We start from the raw sequence: 17,074 nt of genomic DNA, 5'->3' as shown, positions 1-17,074 counted from the left end.
TCCTAGACGGTTTTCTCGGCGATTTCGAACAGCACTTGATTCGCGGGTATTACCATAATCGCACGGTCACGGGAGATAAATTCCTGGCCGCGTGGGTCGCGGCGAACGGCCGCGTTTCTTTATCTCCGTCCTCGGTTAGATTTATGAATGAGCCAGATGCACGCACGCATGTCATATTTTCTGTGCCGCGGCACACGTGGGTCCCGCGTCCTATTTACAACAAAATTCAATCCGGCCGCGATATCGCGTCCCGCCGCAAGAATAACACATCAGCATCGATATTGCCTAATCGCCGGCGGAATCGTAATCGAACGGAAGCCGCGGACGCGCACCTGCCCACCGGCTCTACACTTCATTATCGTTATCCAATAACGCGGACTAAATAGGACGGCCGCGCAATTAGCCGGCGAGAGCGGTACCGCCGCGCGGAATTTGCCCGCGCGAAAACGCGTTCGCGGGAACGCTTTCCAGCGGTGCCACCGTTAGCCGACGATGCTCGGAAACGGCGGCGAGCGCGACGTCATGCTCGGTTTCATCATTTATCAAATGATTCGAGGAGCATGACGGTGCTGATAACTCGTTCGCGTCGTCGGCCGGGTTAAATTAGACTTTCAGAGGCGCTGGATCGCGCGAACTAGGATACCGGCGTCGATTAATGATTCGAAGTGGATCGTGATTATCGAGAAGAGAGCGTCGCTTTGCAAATTTGTCTCGTGGTTATTCGAACAGAAATATTAGATGCTATTACATTGTTTATTACAATGATTTATTGTATTATTTATAATAATTATTGATTGTAATATTAGATATACAGAAATATTATCAATTGTTTTCTTATTTTTGTCAATACTGTTATGTACTGGGTTGGCAACTAAGTAATTGCCGATTTCAGTTATAGATGTCTCTCACTCCTATTTTTATGATATCCGTAAATGTTATATTATAAAATTATTATTATTATTATGTTATTTTTTATTATCCGTGAATGTTGGCAACTGGACAAATTGAATGCAGCGGTCAAGGAAAAGCGACCAGAATTGGTCGATCGTAAAGGTGTCATTTTCCAGCAGGACAATGCTAGGCCGCACACGTCTTTGTCCACTCGGCAAAAATTCATGGATATTGGTTGGGAATCGATGTTACACCCACCATATAGCCCTGATCTCGCGCCATCGGATCACCACTTATTTCGATCCCTGGACAACTCCCTTCGTGGTAAAATTTTTAACGATGATGACGCTGTAAAATCTCACTCAACTCAGTTTTTGGCCGAAGAGGATCAGACTTTCTACGAGCGTGGAATTTTCAAGTTGTCAGAGAGATGGCAAAAGGTCGTCGAACAAAGTGGAAAATACATTACAGATTAAACTTCGTTCCAAGTAAAAAAAATTTTTTATTTCATTGAACAAATCGGCAATTACTTAGTTGCCAACCCAATATTTAGTGGACTGACAGATTGGTATCGTTGTCTCGCTTCGTTTTTCTAAGACGTTGCCGGTAATCTGCTTTTTTTGCTCGAAGTGGCAGGGATTACCGAGACAGACGACGCTCGATTTAAGTAGATTATGCTTCGAATGATCAGACCGAGAGGGCTTCTTGCTTTACAGACAGACAGAGGATCTTCGCGCGTTGCTGCGTAAACTCCCATGTCACGAGACAGATGTACGTTATCCAACGTCGACGCTAATTTTGCTTTGTTTAAATCCGAGGAAACCGCTTCGTCGCGTTTGAAAAATGAATTTATTACCTCGTTCCAATTTTCACAAAATAAAAACTGTGCGCGACAGGTTCGTTACCGAAACACGGTTTCCATGCAGTACGCGGCAGAAAAATGTCACGCTAAAGTCCAAAGCAGGCGATATTAAATGGGAATTGTATTTCCATTGAGCGCAATCGTATTTTGCATTCGATATTTATGAATTTCCGCATTGTCTTGTTCGTAACGTTAAATGAATCGGTTTTACGGTTCGTTAATACAATGAACGGATATTTAATTGCGCAAAAAGCCGACCGGGTGCTGCACCTGTCTGCCCTCCGGAAAAGCCGCGAAGGTGACAATAACGGAACCACGCTTTCTGAATAATGTAAAATCTCTTTGATGATAAAATATGCGCATGTAATTTCAAGCGGATACCGCGGTCATGGTCAGACCCTGTTTTATATTCCGCGAGACTCCATAGAAAATTTCAGTTCGTACAAAACATTTAAACGCGAGAATAATATGTACATTTCGGAATCACTTAAAAATGCATGAAACGAACGACATTCTCTTAGAGAATAAAAAATTGATCGTTTATAGATCCCAAATCACGTTTCTGGTTTATGTAACTTTAATCTGTAATGTATTTTCCATTTTGTTCGACGACCTTTTGCCATCTCTCCGACAACTTGAAAATTCCACGCTCGTAGAAAGTCTGATCCTTTTCGGCCAAAAGCTGAGTTAAGTGAGATTTTACAGCGTCATCATCGTTAAAAGTTTTGCCACGAAGGGAGTTGTCCAGGGATCGAAATAAGTGGTAATCCGATGGCGCGAGATCAGGGCTATATGGTGGGTGTAACATCAATTCCCAACCAATATCCATCAATTTTTGCCGAGTGGACAAAGACGTGTGCGGCCTAGCATTGTCCTGCTGGAAAATGACACCTTTACGATCGCCCAATTCTGGTCGCTTTTCCTTGACCGCTGCATTCAATTTGTCCAGTTGCTAACATTCACGGATAATAAAAAATAACATAATAATAATAATAATAATTTTATAATATAACATTTACGGATATCATAAAAATGGGAGTGAGAGATATCTATAACCGCGAAATCGGCAATTACTTAGTTGCCAACCCAATAGTACACGTGGGATTGACTAATTAAACCTGTCAGACAATTCGATCGCAGACTAACTCTTTCCTCGGAAGAAAAATTTCTTCCGACCTCTCTGAACGATCCTGGTATACTTTCAGCGGGACGCGTGTACGAGATCTATCGATCGAGAGCCGCGCCCGGCCAGCCGAACGGTTTCGCTTGTTCGCGGCTCCGGAAAAATCCTGGCCCGATGGCCGCGGCGCAGCCTTGAGACATATATCCAGGACCTTGTCAATGCAGTCGCACGCGATCGAGTATATCATAAACCGGGTCCGATATAATTCTGAGCAGACGGACGAAACTGGAACGCGAAAGTCGGTCATCGTTTGCGTGGGAAGAATTCATCGCCGCCTCTGCGCGTCCCGCGTTGATTTCGCGTTACGTGCGTCGCTTGTAAGAAAAACTCGCGACCCTGGATGGTCCGCGGATGCTATATCTTGTATCCTCGGAATTGGTATACGGTAAATTGTCCCTAATTGACGCTCAGATTGTGTACAAAAATGTACAACAATTGTACACAATTTGGGAAGAGGAGATACGATTATTCGAGCTTTTGCGGCTCGTTTTTACAGTCATCGATTGCCAACAATTATAAAGACTAGTTGCAAGGCTCGAATAATCGTATCTCCTCTTCCCAAATTGTCCATTTTTGTGCACAATCTGAGCGTCAATTAGGGAGAATTTTTCTGTACTCCGAATAACGTCGCGACTACGCGAAAAGAGAGCAATCTCGACAAAGAAATTTTGATCGCGCTTGAATCGGTTTCTTTTCCTTTGAATTTTGAAAATTCCTTTGGATTTTATCGCGGCAACAATACCGGTCCCGTAACAATAATTCGAATCCCGAGGGGTTATAACGGTCGTGAAATATTTCTGGAACTTCTTCGGACGCTTTAATTGCGCCGCTAATTTCTATTACTTTCGCGAAATCAAATATTCCCTTTGAGTCGAATCGGGGCTCCACCGCTTCGGTTAGCTCGGCGAGGCCGATTCCCGGCAAACCGGCGGGCATCTATTAAGAAAATTATGGAACTCACTTTAACGACCAATCCCTCGATCTCTTTGTCGTAGAGCAGAGAGAAATGCAGCTTGCCCGCGTACTCCATCTCCGTGGTGCTGGAGCTTTCCGCGCTCTCCTGCCTCTGCAGCTCCTTTTTGTAAAGTTCCGGCTGCAATCGCGAATAATTAAAACTTCAGCGAGCTAAATACGTTATTCTGTTTCGTTCTGGCCGGGGCCACGAGATTTCCCGGCAGCAAATTTAGGGGGGAAAATTCGTCCGACATATTCGGCCGCGCGCTGCGGTCTCCGGTTATTTGAACAATCGCTTATTTGGGACGAAGCTAATCGAACCAATAGACCCAGTTCTCTTTACTCAATTGGAACAGCATGCCGCTTGCTTTATGACGGATCACTGGGACATTTATTTTCGTTTTTGTATACATAACAAATTCAATTTAATTTAATTTAATTTAATTTATTCGAATTTTTTTAAAACATATTTTCATTTACTTCGATTCATTTTAATTCATTTTAATTCGTTTTAATTTAATTCAACTTAATTTAATTCGATCTAATTTAATTTATTTACGAGTTCGATTCCCTTGTATACGCTTATTGCAAAAAGTATACATCTATATACAATTATAAAAAAATATAAAAAAATATTTCTATAAAAACTTACAAAATTTTCGTAAATATATATATTCATGAGCCATTTAATGATGTTGACAGGCATTGATAGCGAGTGAAGAATATCTGTCTATACATGCTAAATATTTAAATAAATGCGTCGTTGCTTCTAGCATTTCTAGCAAATTCTAGTCTACCAAATGAGTAAATCAAATAAATAAATCTACCAAAAATTGCGAAGCTTCTGTATCACCGAAATTAATTAAAGAAGCGAATTAAAGGGGAAAGAAAGTGACTGTGCGTACCTTGATCAATCCGAGGCTGGAATCGCTGCGATTCTCCAGGTTGCAGATGCTGAACTTGATATTCGGCAGGTCGAGTCGGTGGGAAAGCTGTCTCTGGAAGCTCTGGTGCCTCATCGGGACAATGGGTAAAGTTGTCTGGCGCAGCACCTATGCAAAAGTCATGGTTTCGTACGTTTGCCTAACTTCGACATTTAAGAACCCTCGCGCGGAGGCGGTTGGTCTTGCGGTTCCGTCGCCAAACGTTTAACGAGCGACGGTTTTCCACGCATCTCAAAATTTCGTTTGTTTGTCTCCGATCTCCAAAGACCGAGACAGAGTTGTTTGTTCGTTGTTTATTCAATGGAAGCGACAGCGAAAGATTTTCGGAACAGTATGTAGTAACTTCTTCCTAATTGACGCTTAATTTGGAAACAAAAATGGACAATTTGGGAAGAGCAGATGCGATTATTCGAGCTGTGCGCCTCGTTTTTATAGACGGCTAATTGTCAACTAATAAATAAAACGAGCCATGAGGCTGGAATAATCGTATCTCCTTTTCCCAAATTGTCCATTTTTGTCCACAAGCTGAGGGACAATTGGAGAGAATTTACTGCATTTGCATTTGGTCTGCATATTTTGCGACGGAAAAATAGGGAAGTTTTTTACGACAGACGAAATTATATTATTAACTTTCTATGATTATGAAAAATACTGAGAACGATATATCATTTTTAAGCAATTTAATCGGTGTATTGTAAAATGTTATGTCCTACGTTTTCGCTAAAACTTCACAAAACTGCGTCAACCTGGTTCGGTATTTTTTGCATAAGTAACTGCAAGGGTTAACTCTTTGCCCTCGGAACAGATTTTGCAAACATTGACATTCGCAAACGTTGAGTCGAATTGCAAGAAAAATCATTATGCTGCTCGAAAATTGTATAGGAACTGATAAATAAAAAATTTTGTCTTTTTAATTACGCGTTTTACGTGATCACCTTACAATATTAAGGGAAATAATAATTAAAAAGAGATGCCACATAATTAAAAAGAGGTACGCGAATACATTTACTAATAATTAAAAAGAGATACGAATACATTCTGTCGTCGTATCGGCGACATCCGAGTGCAAAGGATTAATAGAATATTGCATCAACTAAAACTCAAGATAAGTTCTTAGGAGATAAAATCTTATATAAAAATTCATCAACGTGCTTCGATACAAATCGGCGAACAAGTTGGAGCTTGTAAATGGGACCTTCTGGGTAATGGAACGAAGCTCCTTTGTAAACGGGATCTATTCATGGTGTACCTTCTTGTTATCCTTCTGTTCTTGGACGTATTCGTGAGTGATGGGTTCAGACTGGAGATCCGGTAAGGAGTGACTGATGCGTATGGCGTTTTGCTGGGACAAGTCGTTCTCACCGTCGTCCTCCTTCATGTACGACCTCACCCATGTCATCCATCGCCAGCTAGATGAGCACTGGAAGCTCACGGCAGCCAGCAGTAACAAAACCATCAACGTGACTCCGCTGCCTATCATCAGTTGATACGAGAATGTTTCCGTCCATTCTTCTGCGAACAGAATTCGCATGCCTTTAACATCGCTTCTGACACGTTAGGGGAAAAAAGGAATCAGCGTGAGAATTTTACGGGGCGAGAAAATATATATTCTTCGCTTAGCCGCGGCTATCTTCGAAAACCCTTTTGATCCTTGAGCCTTACAGTGCCGAACAACGATGGCAATGCTTCGGAAAATGTGCTTTCCTCAATAGCACTAATAAATAAGTGATTTATCTTTTAATTTATGCTAATCTTTGAATTTTCCAATTATCAATTTTTACAAAACTATACATATTGTACAAAAATATATAATATAATATAATAAAAATATAATAATATAATAGTATAATATAATAAAAATATAAGAATATAATACAATAAAAATATAATAGTCTAATACAATAAAAATATAATAGTCTAATATAATAAAAATTGAGCTCTAATTGAGCGCCAATTAGAGAGAGAGAGAGAGAGAGAGAGAGAGAGAGAGAGAGAGAGAGAGAGAGAGAGAGAGAGAGAGACATTACTGTACAAAGGGAATAAAACGCTTCACCCAACTCTGACCATGATCAAAAAATTACACGATCAAACAAATCGTCGCGAGCCACCTGGAATACCTTGCCCGGTCAGTTAGCAAACTACCGAAGAACATCTTAAGAACATTTTGCTCCCAGGAGCCATCGAGGCCACCGGAAAACGTTCGAGGATCCGGGATCCGGTCTGTCGCAACTGGGACACCCATCTTCGCCCTCGGAAAGGCGGGTTTCCTCGTCGCCGGTCGAAAAAGCGAAAGAGAATATTCCTATTGTCCGCGCCTTTTAAGCCGACGTTAAGGAGTACGCGCGACGTCGGCTGACTCATTTATTGGCGCAACGTTCGCCGGCCGGTTCTAGCAAAGCTCGTAGACGAGGAGCTTGCGCAACGAGGGCCGCGCGAGGACGATGCAAATGAAGAGTAACGCGCGCTTCACGCACGCCTCAATGACTAATTGCGCGCGGCGCACTCCGCATTGTGCGGCTGCCTACGACGAAAGAGAAAGCCGGGCTGCGCGGATCCTCGGGGACAACGACGCCTATCACCGTCGCGAGGCTGTGCCGACGTCGTCCCGCGCCGTCTATTAACCGCGTCCTTAATGACGGGAACTTCTTTCCGTCGGCGGCGGGATCGCGCAATAATACACCGGCCGCCGCGGATAATGCAAATAAGACGGGTCCCCGACGGCCGAAGATGGTTCATTAGTCATTCCCCGTTCCCCTGACCGAACAATCCGCGCGCGGTCGACGCCTCTCCGCGTGCCGATTTCAATTCCGCGCCCCCGGGGACCGGCATCCTCGGCATCGTTTCAGTAATTACCGCCGCCACGCGATTCTTCCAATGATTCTGCGCGCGATAGGCTAAACAGCGATTCCAGCTGGGGAAAAATCATGCTCGTCGGGAAAGGTTAAATTGTTGCAAGTCGAACGGAAGAACATTGCTACGGCTGTAATGGAGGAATTGGTAGCTAGGATGTCAGAAATTAATGAAAGAAGCTTTAAGAGCACGCGGCGAGTCGGCAAGAAAATTTAATTGTCTTCTCGTTGCTATTGGCGAAATATTGAACACGTTATCGGTTAAATATATTGAAAAATATGGTACAAAGTACAGTAAATCCTCTTCAATTCTCTCTCTCTCTCTCTCTCTCTCTCTCTCTGAGATTGTACATAAAAATTGACGATTTGGGGAGAAAATTATTCGTTAATTATTTGTCCAATTTTTGTATCGTGCGTCGACCACCTGAACTGTTTCTCTGTCAAACATGTTCGTACAATAAAGACCGCGGACGTCAGAGATTCGGATAATCGCGGTTCTACCGACGTATTGTGTCTACTGAAAATCTCACTTGCCGGTGGAGTGTTCATGGAAATCGTATCAATGAAGATAGAGAGGACTCATCCCTCGGAATGCTCGCAAAGGATTCGCAGTACGATTTTCCGGCGGATTTCGAAGACGCTCGCGAATGGAACAATACTCATTCGCGAACTAGACTCTCTCGGTTGTTCTCCTAAATGCCGTCGTGAACGCTTCCTTAGCCTTAATGCACCTTCGCTCCAGATATCCACACGCTTCATTGTCGTCCTCCTGGCTGTCGTTTAGTCGAACAGCACGTGCCGGCGCCACGTGCCTATTACCGTGGGGCGTTTGAGCCAGCTGCGCCGATAGATCACCGGATAGATCGCTCGCTTTATGCTTTTATCGTCGACGAAACAGGATCAGCCGATCAAATTTGTTCGCCCGGGAGCTTCGATCTTTCGGCTCCAACCAGTTCGACTATGTAGGTCGCTGGTCGATAAACGGCCGGACAATTGGTTCGGCTCGAATACTCTTTGCCGTCAACTTTCGCTCGAAAATAACACGAAATTTGTCGATCGAAACGTTTACCGTCGTCCGGCTCCTCAGATTTCTGTTCAGAGCCCCGAGTATAATATACTATATATACTATATAATATATATATATATATATGCTATATATATAATACTATATAATATACTATACTATACTATATACTATATATTATACTATATAATGCTATATATATAATATATATAATATACAATACTATATATAATACTATATAATACTATAATATATACATATAATATAATATATATATATATATATACTATATAATAAGTATTAATTTCGAGCCGAAAAACGGAGCCAAGGCAGCGCCGGCACCCTTTATCGGAAGTAGGTCGATAGAATTATACGAGAAATTCCGGAAGTTCTGCAACATTTCCCCCTCCGGGTATCGAATTCTCCTCGCGGCGAATCTACGCCGTTTCTACGCGGCGAACAACCGTTCGGTAGCGCGCGGAATTATGCGTGATAATATTTAGAATAAACACAACGAGACCGGCTCGATTTTGATTAGGCAAACAGCGGCTGTAATTCCAGCCCCCGCGAAGTGCTCGAGTTCTCACGGGCGAGGGGATACGAGGGGGAGGGAGTGAGGACACGTCTCGCGCGACACCCACGCGTCGAGCCGCGATAACCGTTCCGCAGGTAAGAGTGTTCCGTTGCCGCTGGAAGCTGCTGGAACCACCAGGAAATCACTTTCGAGAGGCTAATTCAACGTCGGACGGTTTCGCGCAGGTTTTAGACGCCTCCGCCTCGTTCCCGGTCTCGATCGCTCGACGCTTTCGAAGCGTCGTCGGGCGACCGCTCGAACGACGTCCGGCCGGGAGCGCACAAGGCGGAGGATCGATAACTTCTTTTACGATTTTCCACAGACGGATATTCCATTAAGCTTGTTGTCTACGTATTTGTCGCTGGCCGGCTTTCACCGCGCCGGGGAGGATCGGTTATCGTAAACCCGCGAGGGGCATAATAGGGGGCTAGAAAGAAGCCGGACATTAAGCGACCGCCCGGGCATCGTCGTTTTTATCGCGCACATCCACACGCACTCGGCTGAAAGTAACCGCCAATAATCGCGTGACGCCGCCGATAACGGGTGAAGGTTCGGGCGTAAACGCGATTTACGACTTACTTCTTGGTCGCAGCTCGTGCCCGTCCGCCGCACCCGACATACACACTTAAGTGATTGATGAGTCTCGCCGAGCCGCCGCGCGCTTTTACCGGCTTCGCGTTGCTCCTGCCCGTCGTTGCCACCCTGCCGGCCACCCTGCGAGCCATCCCGCGGTTTTTAGTGTCGCCCACGACCTCCGAAGCTTTCAGAAGCCCGTCGCGGATGCGAACGATCGTGCTTCGGAAAGCTCGCGGGCTAATAGGCGTTGATGATAGAGGACAAAGTTCTTGGACACCTTGGAAAGCATAGCTTAATTGTTTAGCAGCAAATTTGTAGATCATCGCGGCGAGGATTACAGGGTGTACCAAAATTATTGTACGAACGGGAAGCGAGGGGTTCCTGAGGTTATTTCAAGCAACTTTTTCCTTAGCGAAAATGTTCTACGAGGCTTCGTTTACGAGTTATTAACGGAAAACAGTGGCCAATCAGAGGCGAGATCAGCTGGCGCGAGGCGGCCGAGCCAATCGGCGAAACTAGGCCTCGACCGCTCGTTACCTCGGCCGCTGCGCGCCAGTCGTGCGCCAGCCGAGCTTGCCTCTCATTGGTCACTGTCTTCCGCGACGCGGCATTGGCCGTAAGGACGGAGCGCCGGTTACACTCGCTCTCCGATTGGTCACTGTTTTTCGTTAATAACTCGTAAACGAAGCCTCGTAGAACATTTTCGTTAAGGAAAAGGTTACTTGAAATGACCTCAGGAACCCCTCGTTTCTCGCTCGTATAATAATTTTCGGATACCCTGTATATTTTTATATGTGTTTCGAGGAAAGTTGAGACACGCGCTTTTCTCGATACGATCGAAGACAAATATTGCAAGGGTAAGACGGGATCGGAGAAAAATCTTTTTACTCGGCGAAAGTTCGATTCAGCGAAGCCCAGGAAATCGATACAGACGCGCGGTCTTCCGTTTTCCGACGAGCCCTTCGAATCCGCTTCCTGCGCGACGCGGCGGTGCACGTCGATTAGAACGAATCACCGTTCGAACAGCTGGATCAATTGTTCCGGATCGGAACAAACATCGGCGGTGTTTCGTTCGGGAATTCACGATCTCGCGCCGGCCCGGTTCAATTATCGATTCGCCGCAGCTTTTTATCTTTCGCGTGGCTTTCCCTCCAGCCTTGACCCTCGCACCCCCCGGTCGCGTAGGCGACGAGGACGAGCGGAACGGCGTGCACACGTTACCTGTGCACGCGTGTTTTTGTTGAAAAAATTATTGAAATTATAGGGTATATAAGAAATTGAATCTATTAGCTAAATAAATCATTGACTATTGTAATGCATAAAAGTCACACTTTCAGTTTTCTAAACAATTTCGAGCACAATCGTTTCTTTGGAGAGAAAGATTCCTTTCAAATGTTTCAAATAACTTCCAATGGTATATTGATTCGTTTGTAATTAGAAGAAAAAAACGAAGCGACGCTTAACAATTAAACGTATTAGAAAGTAATAAACCAAGTAACTCATTGGTTAAAAGTCACAAAGTTGTAGCAAAGGAAAATACGTCACGCAGTGGTTACTTGTTTTGTAACATATGTGAACGCTTACAGAATTCGGAACATTATTACTCCCGCGATGGACATTAATTAAGGGAAAAAACTATTAAAGATCTTAACTTTCGTGTATAAGTACAGAGCTATTTCTCATAACAATGTTCTCGCCGTTAGTTATCTGCCCGTGAGGGAGATACTCATCGTTACGCCTCGTCGGGAGCAACTGTAATGAATAAAGAAGAGACGCTAAAACCCTTAACACTGCAATTGTATACTGCACTCGAGTATGTCATTAAACTAAAAGTATAGTTCGAAGAATAATTTGATAACGCGCGCGCTCTTCTTCGCTATAGAGCTGCCGCAAAATTCTAAGATAAATTTCTAAGCATTGAAAGTGAAACTTGCAGCCTCCTCGTTGCTTATTCGCTTGCAAATAATTGAAGGCAGAGTTTTAGGTAAAAGTATATTTATTGAACACACGGAAACACAAGATCTAATCTACAGGCTTGCTCGTAAGAGCTTAGGGACAACGAGCGTACTCGCAAGCTGCTCACCGACGACTGACTAAAAACGCGGAAGACCCGCAAACTGTGGGTCGGAAAATGCTTAGTGGTCATAAATAACCAATCCGTGTAACGGACTTTCGAGTCAAAATTTGCTCGACTCGAGTCGACGCGCGTTTAGCGCTCACGTGCCCTGCAGATGGGCCGCGAGGACCGTCTTACCTAAAGAAGCATCGAAAATGCCAGACATTTACAGTTTTTACGCAAGGCGATCCGCGCGATTAGGCCAGTTTATACGCGATCCGGTCGCTCGCGGAAATAACGAGAAAATTCATCGATGTCGATCGATCGACGTCGAAACGAGTTCCATATGCGGCGATGACGTAGGGACCGCGGCGGCTCGTGTTCGAATCTCATGGCCGTGCGGTGCCACGTAACGCAATGATTCCGCCTGTGACGAAATATCCATGGCCCTGACCACACACATCGTTCCAGCGCGTGCAGTAATCTGGAAGCGGACATCTCCGAACTGTCACGTTTCGTCGCATTCACCAGAACAATGCCGCGACGATTTCGGCTGCGGTTGCAGTCGGTGCATTTTTCGACGGATATGGCCGAACGGTTGGTTCCTCAGAAAATGCATCCACTGCAACTGCAGCCTCGGCCACATTTTCGGGTCACTCGGCTCCGTTTTCCGGTACGAGGACGAGCATCGTCAACTAGGACAGACACGTGGTAGACTTCGAACGGAAAATGGTGATGCAGCGTCGTGTCTGAATATTATCATTAATATTGTTATTAATATTATCATTCATATTATTATTATTATTATTAATATTATCATTAATATATTATCATTCATATTATTATAATTGTTAATATTATCATTTATATTCTTATTCTTATTAATATTATCATTTATATTATTATTCTTATTAATATTATCATTCATATTATTATTATTATTAATATTATCATTAATGATAATATTATTATTATCATTAATATTATTATTGTTATTAATATTACCATTTATATTATTATTATTATTATTAACACTTAGCCAACCGAATGTGGAGATCTCCCCATTATGAAAATAAATTAATGAAAACTTAAAAATTATTGCTTAATTTTCTTAAGATTCGCAAGAGGTACAAATACCGAAGAAGTAATTGATGCAATACAAGTTTGCTTTTGTTCAATTGAATAAAATATTTTAATTTTATGAAAATTTTCGAGGTTTCTAGCGAACTGTTGTTCGAGTCATAAGACACGATTTCATATGCATAAAAAGCACCGAGTCACATAAAATGAAAATATTGTAGGTCAGAGAAGCTACTTCGGATTTAGTATTGAAAAGGTACCTCGAGTGCAAAGTATCATTTTTCAATAATCGACAGTTCAAAGAAATCTGCCGGGACCAGGATTTTTCTTTACCAAATATTCTCCCATGGAAAATATTACAGAATTCGTTCGCGATGTTCTTTACTTTACAATATTCAATTCCGACATTGTCTTACGATATTTGTGTTCGAACGAACTTGGCAACCGAGGTTCAACGACGCAGATTCACGTTGAACAGCCTTAACCTCGACGAACTTTCGGATCAGCTGCATACCTCGCACGCAAAATTATTACTTTCCTAGAGACCTAGAGAGCAAAGGCTGTAATTATGATCGCCGAGAACGGTGCCGGAACACCGAAGAAGTTGCCAACCGAACCGCCGGACGACAAACCAGCGGAACCCTCGTTCAAACCGTGGCGAGTGTTCATCAATCACATCGACGGTTACCACGGGAAGAAATTGGCCGATGTGAGAGCACTATTTAACCGCGTTATTAGCAGAGACCGACGTTCCGTGAACGATTCATCAAGCGTCCCCGCGGTTTAGCATTGAACTTCCAGTCTCGAGCGCGAGAGCCGCGGTGCAATGTCTAGGTTATCGGTGCAGCCGCGGGGAGAGAGACGGAGAAAAAAGACTAGGGGGAACACCTCCCCGTGTGGTGTATCGATTTCGAATTAGTTACGGTACTTCCCCTTTAACGTACCCGTAAGCCCGATCTTTTTTTAACGACGGTGCAACGCGGCCCGCACGACAAACGTACACGCCGGAAAAATTACATATTTATTTCAGCGTTTGACCCCTTTTTTATAGCCGCAATAAGGAAAAGGAAGAGACGGTAATAGCCGAAGGACAGTAGGGTACAGCAGGCCGGTAAGATATCTCCGAATTGTCTGCTGCCCTACTTTTTTCATTAGTCCCGGTTGTTAACTTGTTCCTCGTTTCGAGACGCGAGATCGGTAATCTTTAATTTAGCGGAGCGATAACGTTTCCGTGGCACGCATTCGTTTCAGAAATTGTACGATCGTTTTTGTCGAGGTTATAATATAATAATTTCCGACATTCGTATTAATGTTACAAGCTTGTAAAATGGATTGTGGAAATGTACCTGGACTTATTTTAACTCTTTGGGCTCAATAGATTTTTTTAATATACATACATTTTTCCATAATTATGTTAATACCTGGAAAAGGGTCATTTGGATACCTGAGGTTATTTGAAGTAACTTTTTCCTTTACAAACATTTTCTCCGCGGCTTCGTTTACGAGTTATTAACGAAAAACACTGGCCAATGAGAGCGCGAGCTGGCGACAGCCAACGAGCGCGCGACGCCCAGTTCCACTCATTGGCTGAGCCGTCTCGCGCCAGCTGATCTCGTCTCTCATTGGTAAAGAGACTGATCTATTCGCCGGTGTAAATAGTCCGCGAATAGAGAACGATTATCGGCGAAACGTTTCCGCGAAAAATTAATATCTCCGGTTTCGGTTTTTGCGGGGAGGATTAAACGTCCAGGACCGAGGCGAAAAACTGAATTTAATGAACACGAGTATTTAAATATAATATAATATAATATATAATATATAATATATAATATATAATATAATATAATATAATATAATATAATATAATATAATATAATATATATATATATATTTTGGGGATTTGTGAAAGAACTTGTCTTTGTAGCACCTTTATCTACAAGTGTAAATGAACTGAAAAAACGCATTTGTGATGCTGTACAAACAATTACCAGAGATACATTACACTGTGTTCGGCAAGAACTTTCATATCGCAATGATATCATACGTGTAACGAAAGGAAGTCATATTGAACGCTTGTAAACAAAAACTCACACATTTTCCCGTTATATTCGTGTTCGAATCGCAATTTTCTGTGTGTAATTTTTTAAAATATAAATTTTTGAAATCGGATGATTCTTTCCGGGGAACCCTGTATAATATAATACAATACGTCGCCGGGCCTTGGGGACGTTTCGAAACGACGCAGCGCCGCGTGCGTCGCTGCACGCGTCACGGCGAACTCGTTAATAACCAGCACGAAAAGCTGCGAGCCCTCTATTCGAGGTCCATGGAAGCCGGGAAGTTTTTTTGCTCGGCCGTGGCAATTTTCGCGCGTAATCTCGAGCGGCGCGTCCGTAAATACATGTTCGAAGTGGAAAAGCGAGAGCCGATAAGATTCCGCAATAATAGCGGCTGTAATGCGACACGAGGCACGATCACCGTTGCATAAATTTCTGCCGTCCTCCATCCCTCCCGCCCCACGGGCAACTGCATTAGCCCTGTTAGCCATTGAGCAGGACTGCGATGGGACGCGATCCGTTCACTTAACTCATTACCGACAACATTACTGAATTTATTCCCCGACCGACGCAATTTGCCGGCGAATAGCCGAAGAAAACATTGTTACGCTCCCGGCAATCCAATTTCCCTTTCCGAGCCGAAAACACGGTAATCACAATTAGAGGATCGGCCGGCTGGCGCCACGGTAAGTAGGTGTTTAACGACAGTTCCCTTTAAACGATCGAATTTCAGCGCTGCGAGAGGAACTTAATCGACGGGACGTCTCTCTCTCCGTAGCGCCGGTAAACAATATCGTTTATACGCAAATCTTCTGTTCACGGTGCCGCCGTCGCCCCCCCCCCCCCCGATATGTGTCTTCTCGGAACGACGTCGAGCTGGGTTCGATGGGACGTGTCGAGCGAATTTTTTTGCAATACAGGCTCTATAAAGATTATTCGAACTTTCATCGCTTCGTAATGAAAGATTGTGCAACAATTAATTGGACTTATTAAGATAAGCTTAAGATAAGCTTAAAGCTCGACGTGTCTGCATCCTCGATTGGGTTATTTTCCAGGATGATCGCCGTTATGGCTCTCGATTGCTCTATACTGATCCTTTGAACAGAATTCTCACTTTGGTTAATACTTGTGATAACGACATTTTCAATTCGATGATTTTCATCAATTTAGATAACAAGTCCACGTTATGATGTTACCAGAAGTTAGAGTGTTTAGTTTGTGTTCGTTTTTTATACTGTAATTATATTGCTTTCGTCTTCATTTTCATTTTTATTGATTACTATATTGTTATATTTATTGATTATTATTACCATTATTATTACTACTACTATGACGGATTTTTTTAGAAAAATTAAGTAGGCATTCGGCTCGTTAATGCTAAATAAATAAATAAATAAATAAGACATTGTTGTGTGATAAAGCAGAAGGGAAACTGCTTTACCCATTTTCTCTCGAAAGAGTTACGAAATGAAACCTCTTTAAAAACATTGAAAAAAAATTTGCCCATGATTGAATCTGCGATTAAAAAACTCCCCTTTCGAACGCTCCCTCAAATCATAATGCACGATGTTTCTTAAAAATTTTATTGAAATTCGAATGAAAAGCCGATTTTACAGTAAACGACTTATAAGTCCAATTCGCATAAATCCAGTAAGATTCGATCGTCAATTATGGTATCAATTATCGTAATTAAATCGATGAATTAATATCTTAATCTCGCTAATCAGTGCGTAATCAGATCGCGATGTGCTGATCATTGATGTCGATCCGGGTCGAGCAAACACCTTTGTGTTTAAGTAGCCTAAGGTCAGCCGTTACAGCCCGCAATAGATCACGCGACCGGTTACGCTTAGGTCAGTTCGAACGTGGACCGAATGCTAACTGAACTCTGGAGGATCTTCTCTCGAAGGGGCCAACTAACATTTCAAGCATATATCGATTTCTTCTAGATTGCCGGAGCTACCTGGGTCAATCTTTATTCCATCGAGGATTGAATTATTATATTAACACATGTTCCCATAAT

At 43.2% G+C, this 17,074-nt stretch overlaps 1 protein-coding gene across 1 annotated transcript in view; it reads right to left on the bottom strand.

The window, feature by feature from the left end:
• The window catches only part of LOC117219017 (synaptotagmin-10), a 93,042-nt gene that overhangs the window by 11,341 nt on the left and 64,627 nt on the right, over window positions 1-17,074 (bottom strand). Inside the window, exons 2-4 of the mRNA XM_033467846.2 lie at window positions 6,084-6,346; window positions 4,796-4,942; window positions 3,898-4,029 (exon numbers count right to left, since the gene is read on the bottom strand). Coding sequence (XP_033323737.1) covers window positions 3,898-4,029; window positions 4,796-4,942; window positions 6,084-6,346 — 542 coding nt within the window. The remainder of the gene's footprint in view (window positions 1-3,897; window positions 4,030-4,795; window positions 4,943-6,083; window positions 6,347-17,074) is intronic.

The sequence above is a fragment of the Megalopta genalis genome, chromosome 4 (assembly GCF_051020955.1).
Source record: "Megalopta genalis isolate 19385.01 chromosome 4, iyMegGena1_principal, whole genome shotgun sequence".
Classification (NCBI taxonomy): Eukaryota; Metazoa; Arthropoda; class Insecta; order Hymenoptera; family Halictidae; genus Megalopta; species Megalopta genalis.
The sequence above is the reverse complement of the archived record's forward strand: the minus strand, read 5'-3'. Positions and strand labels throughout refer to the sequence as shown.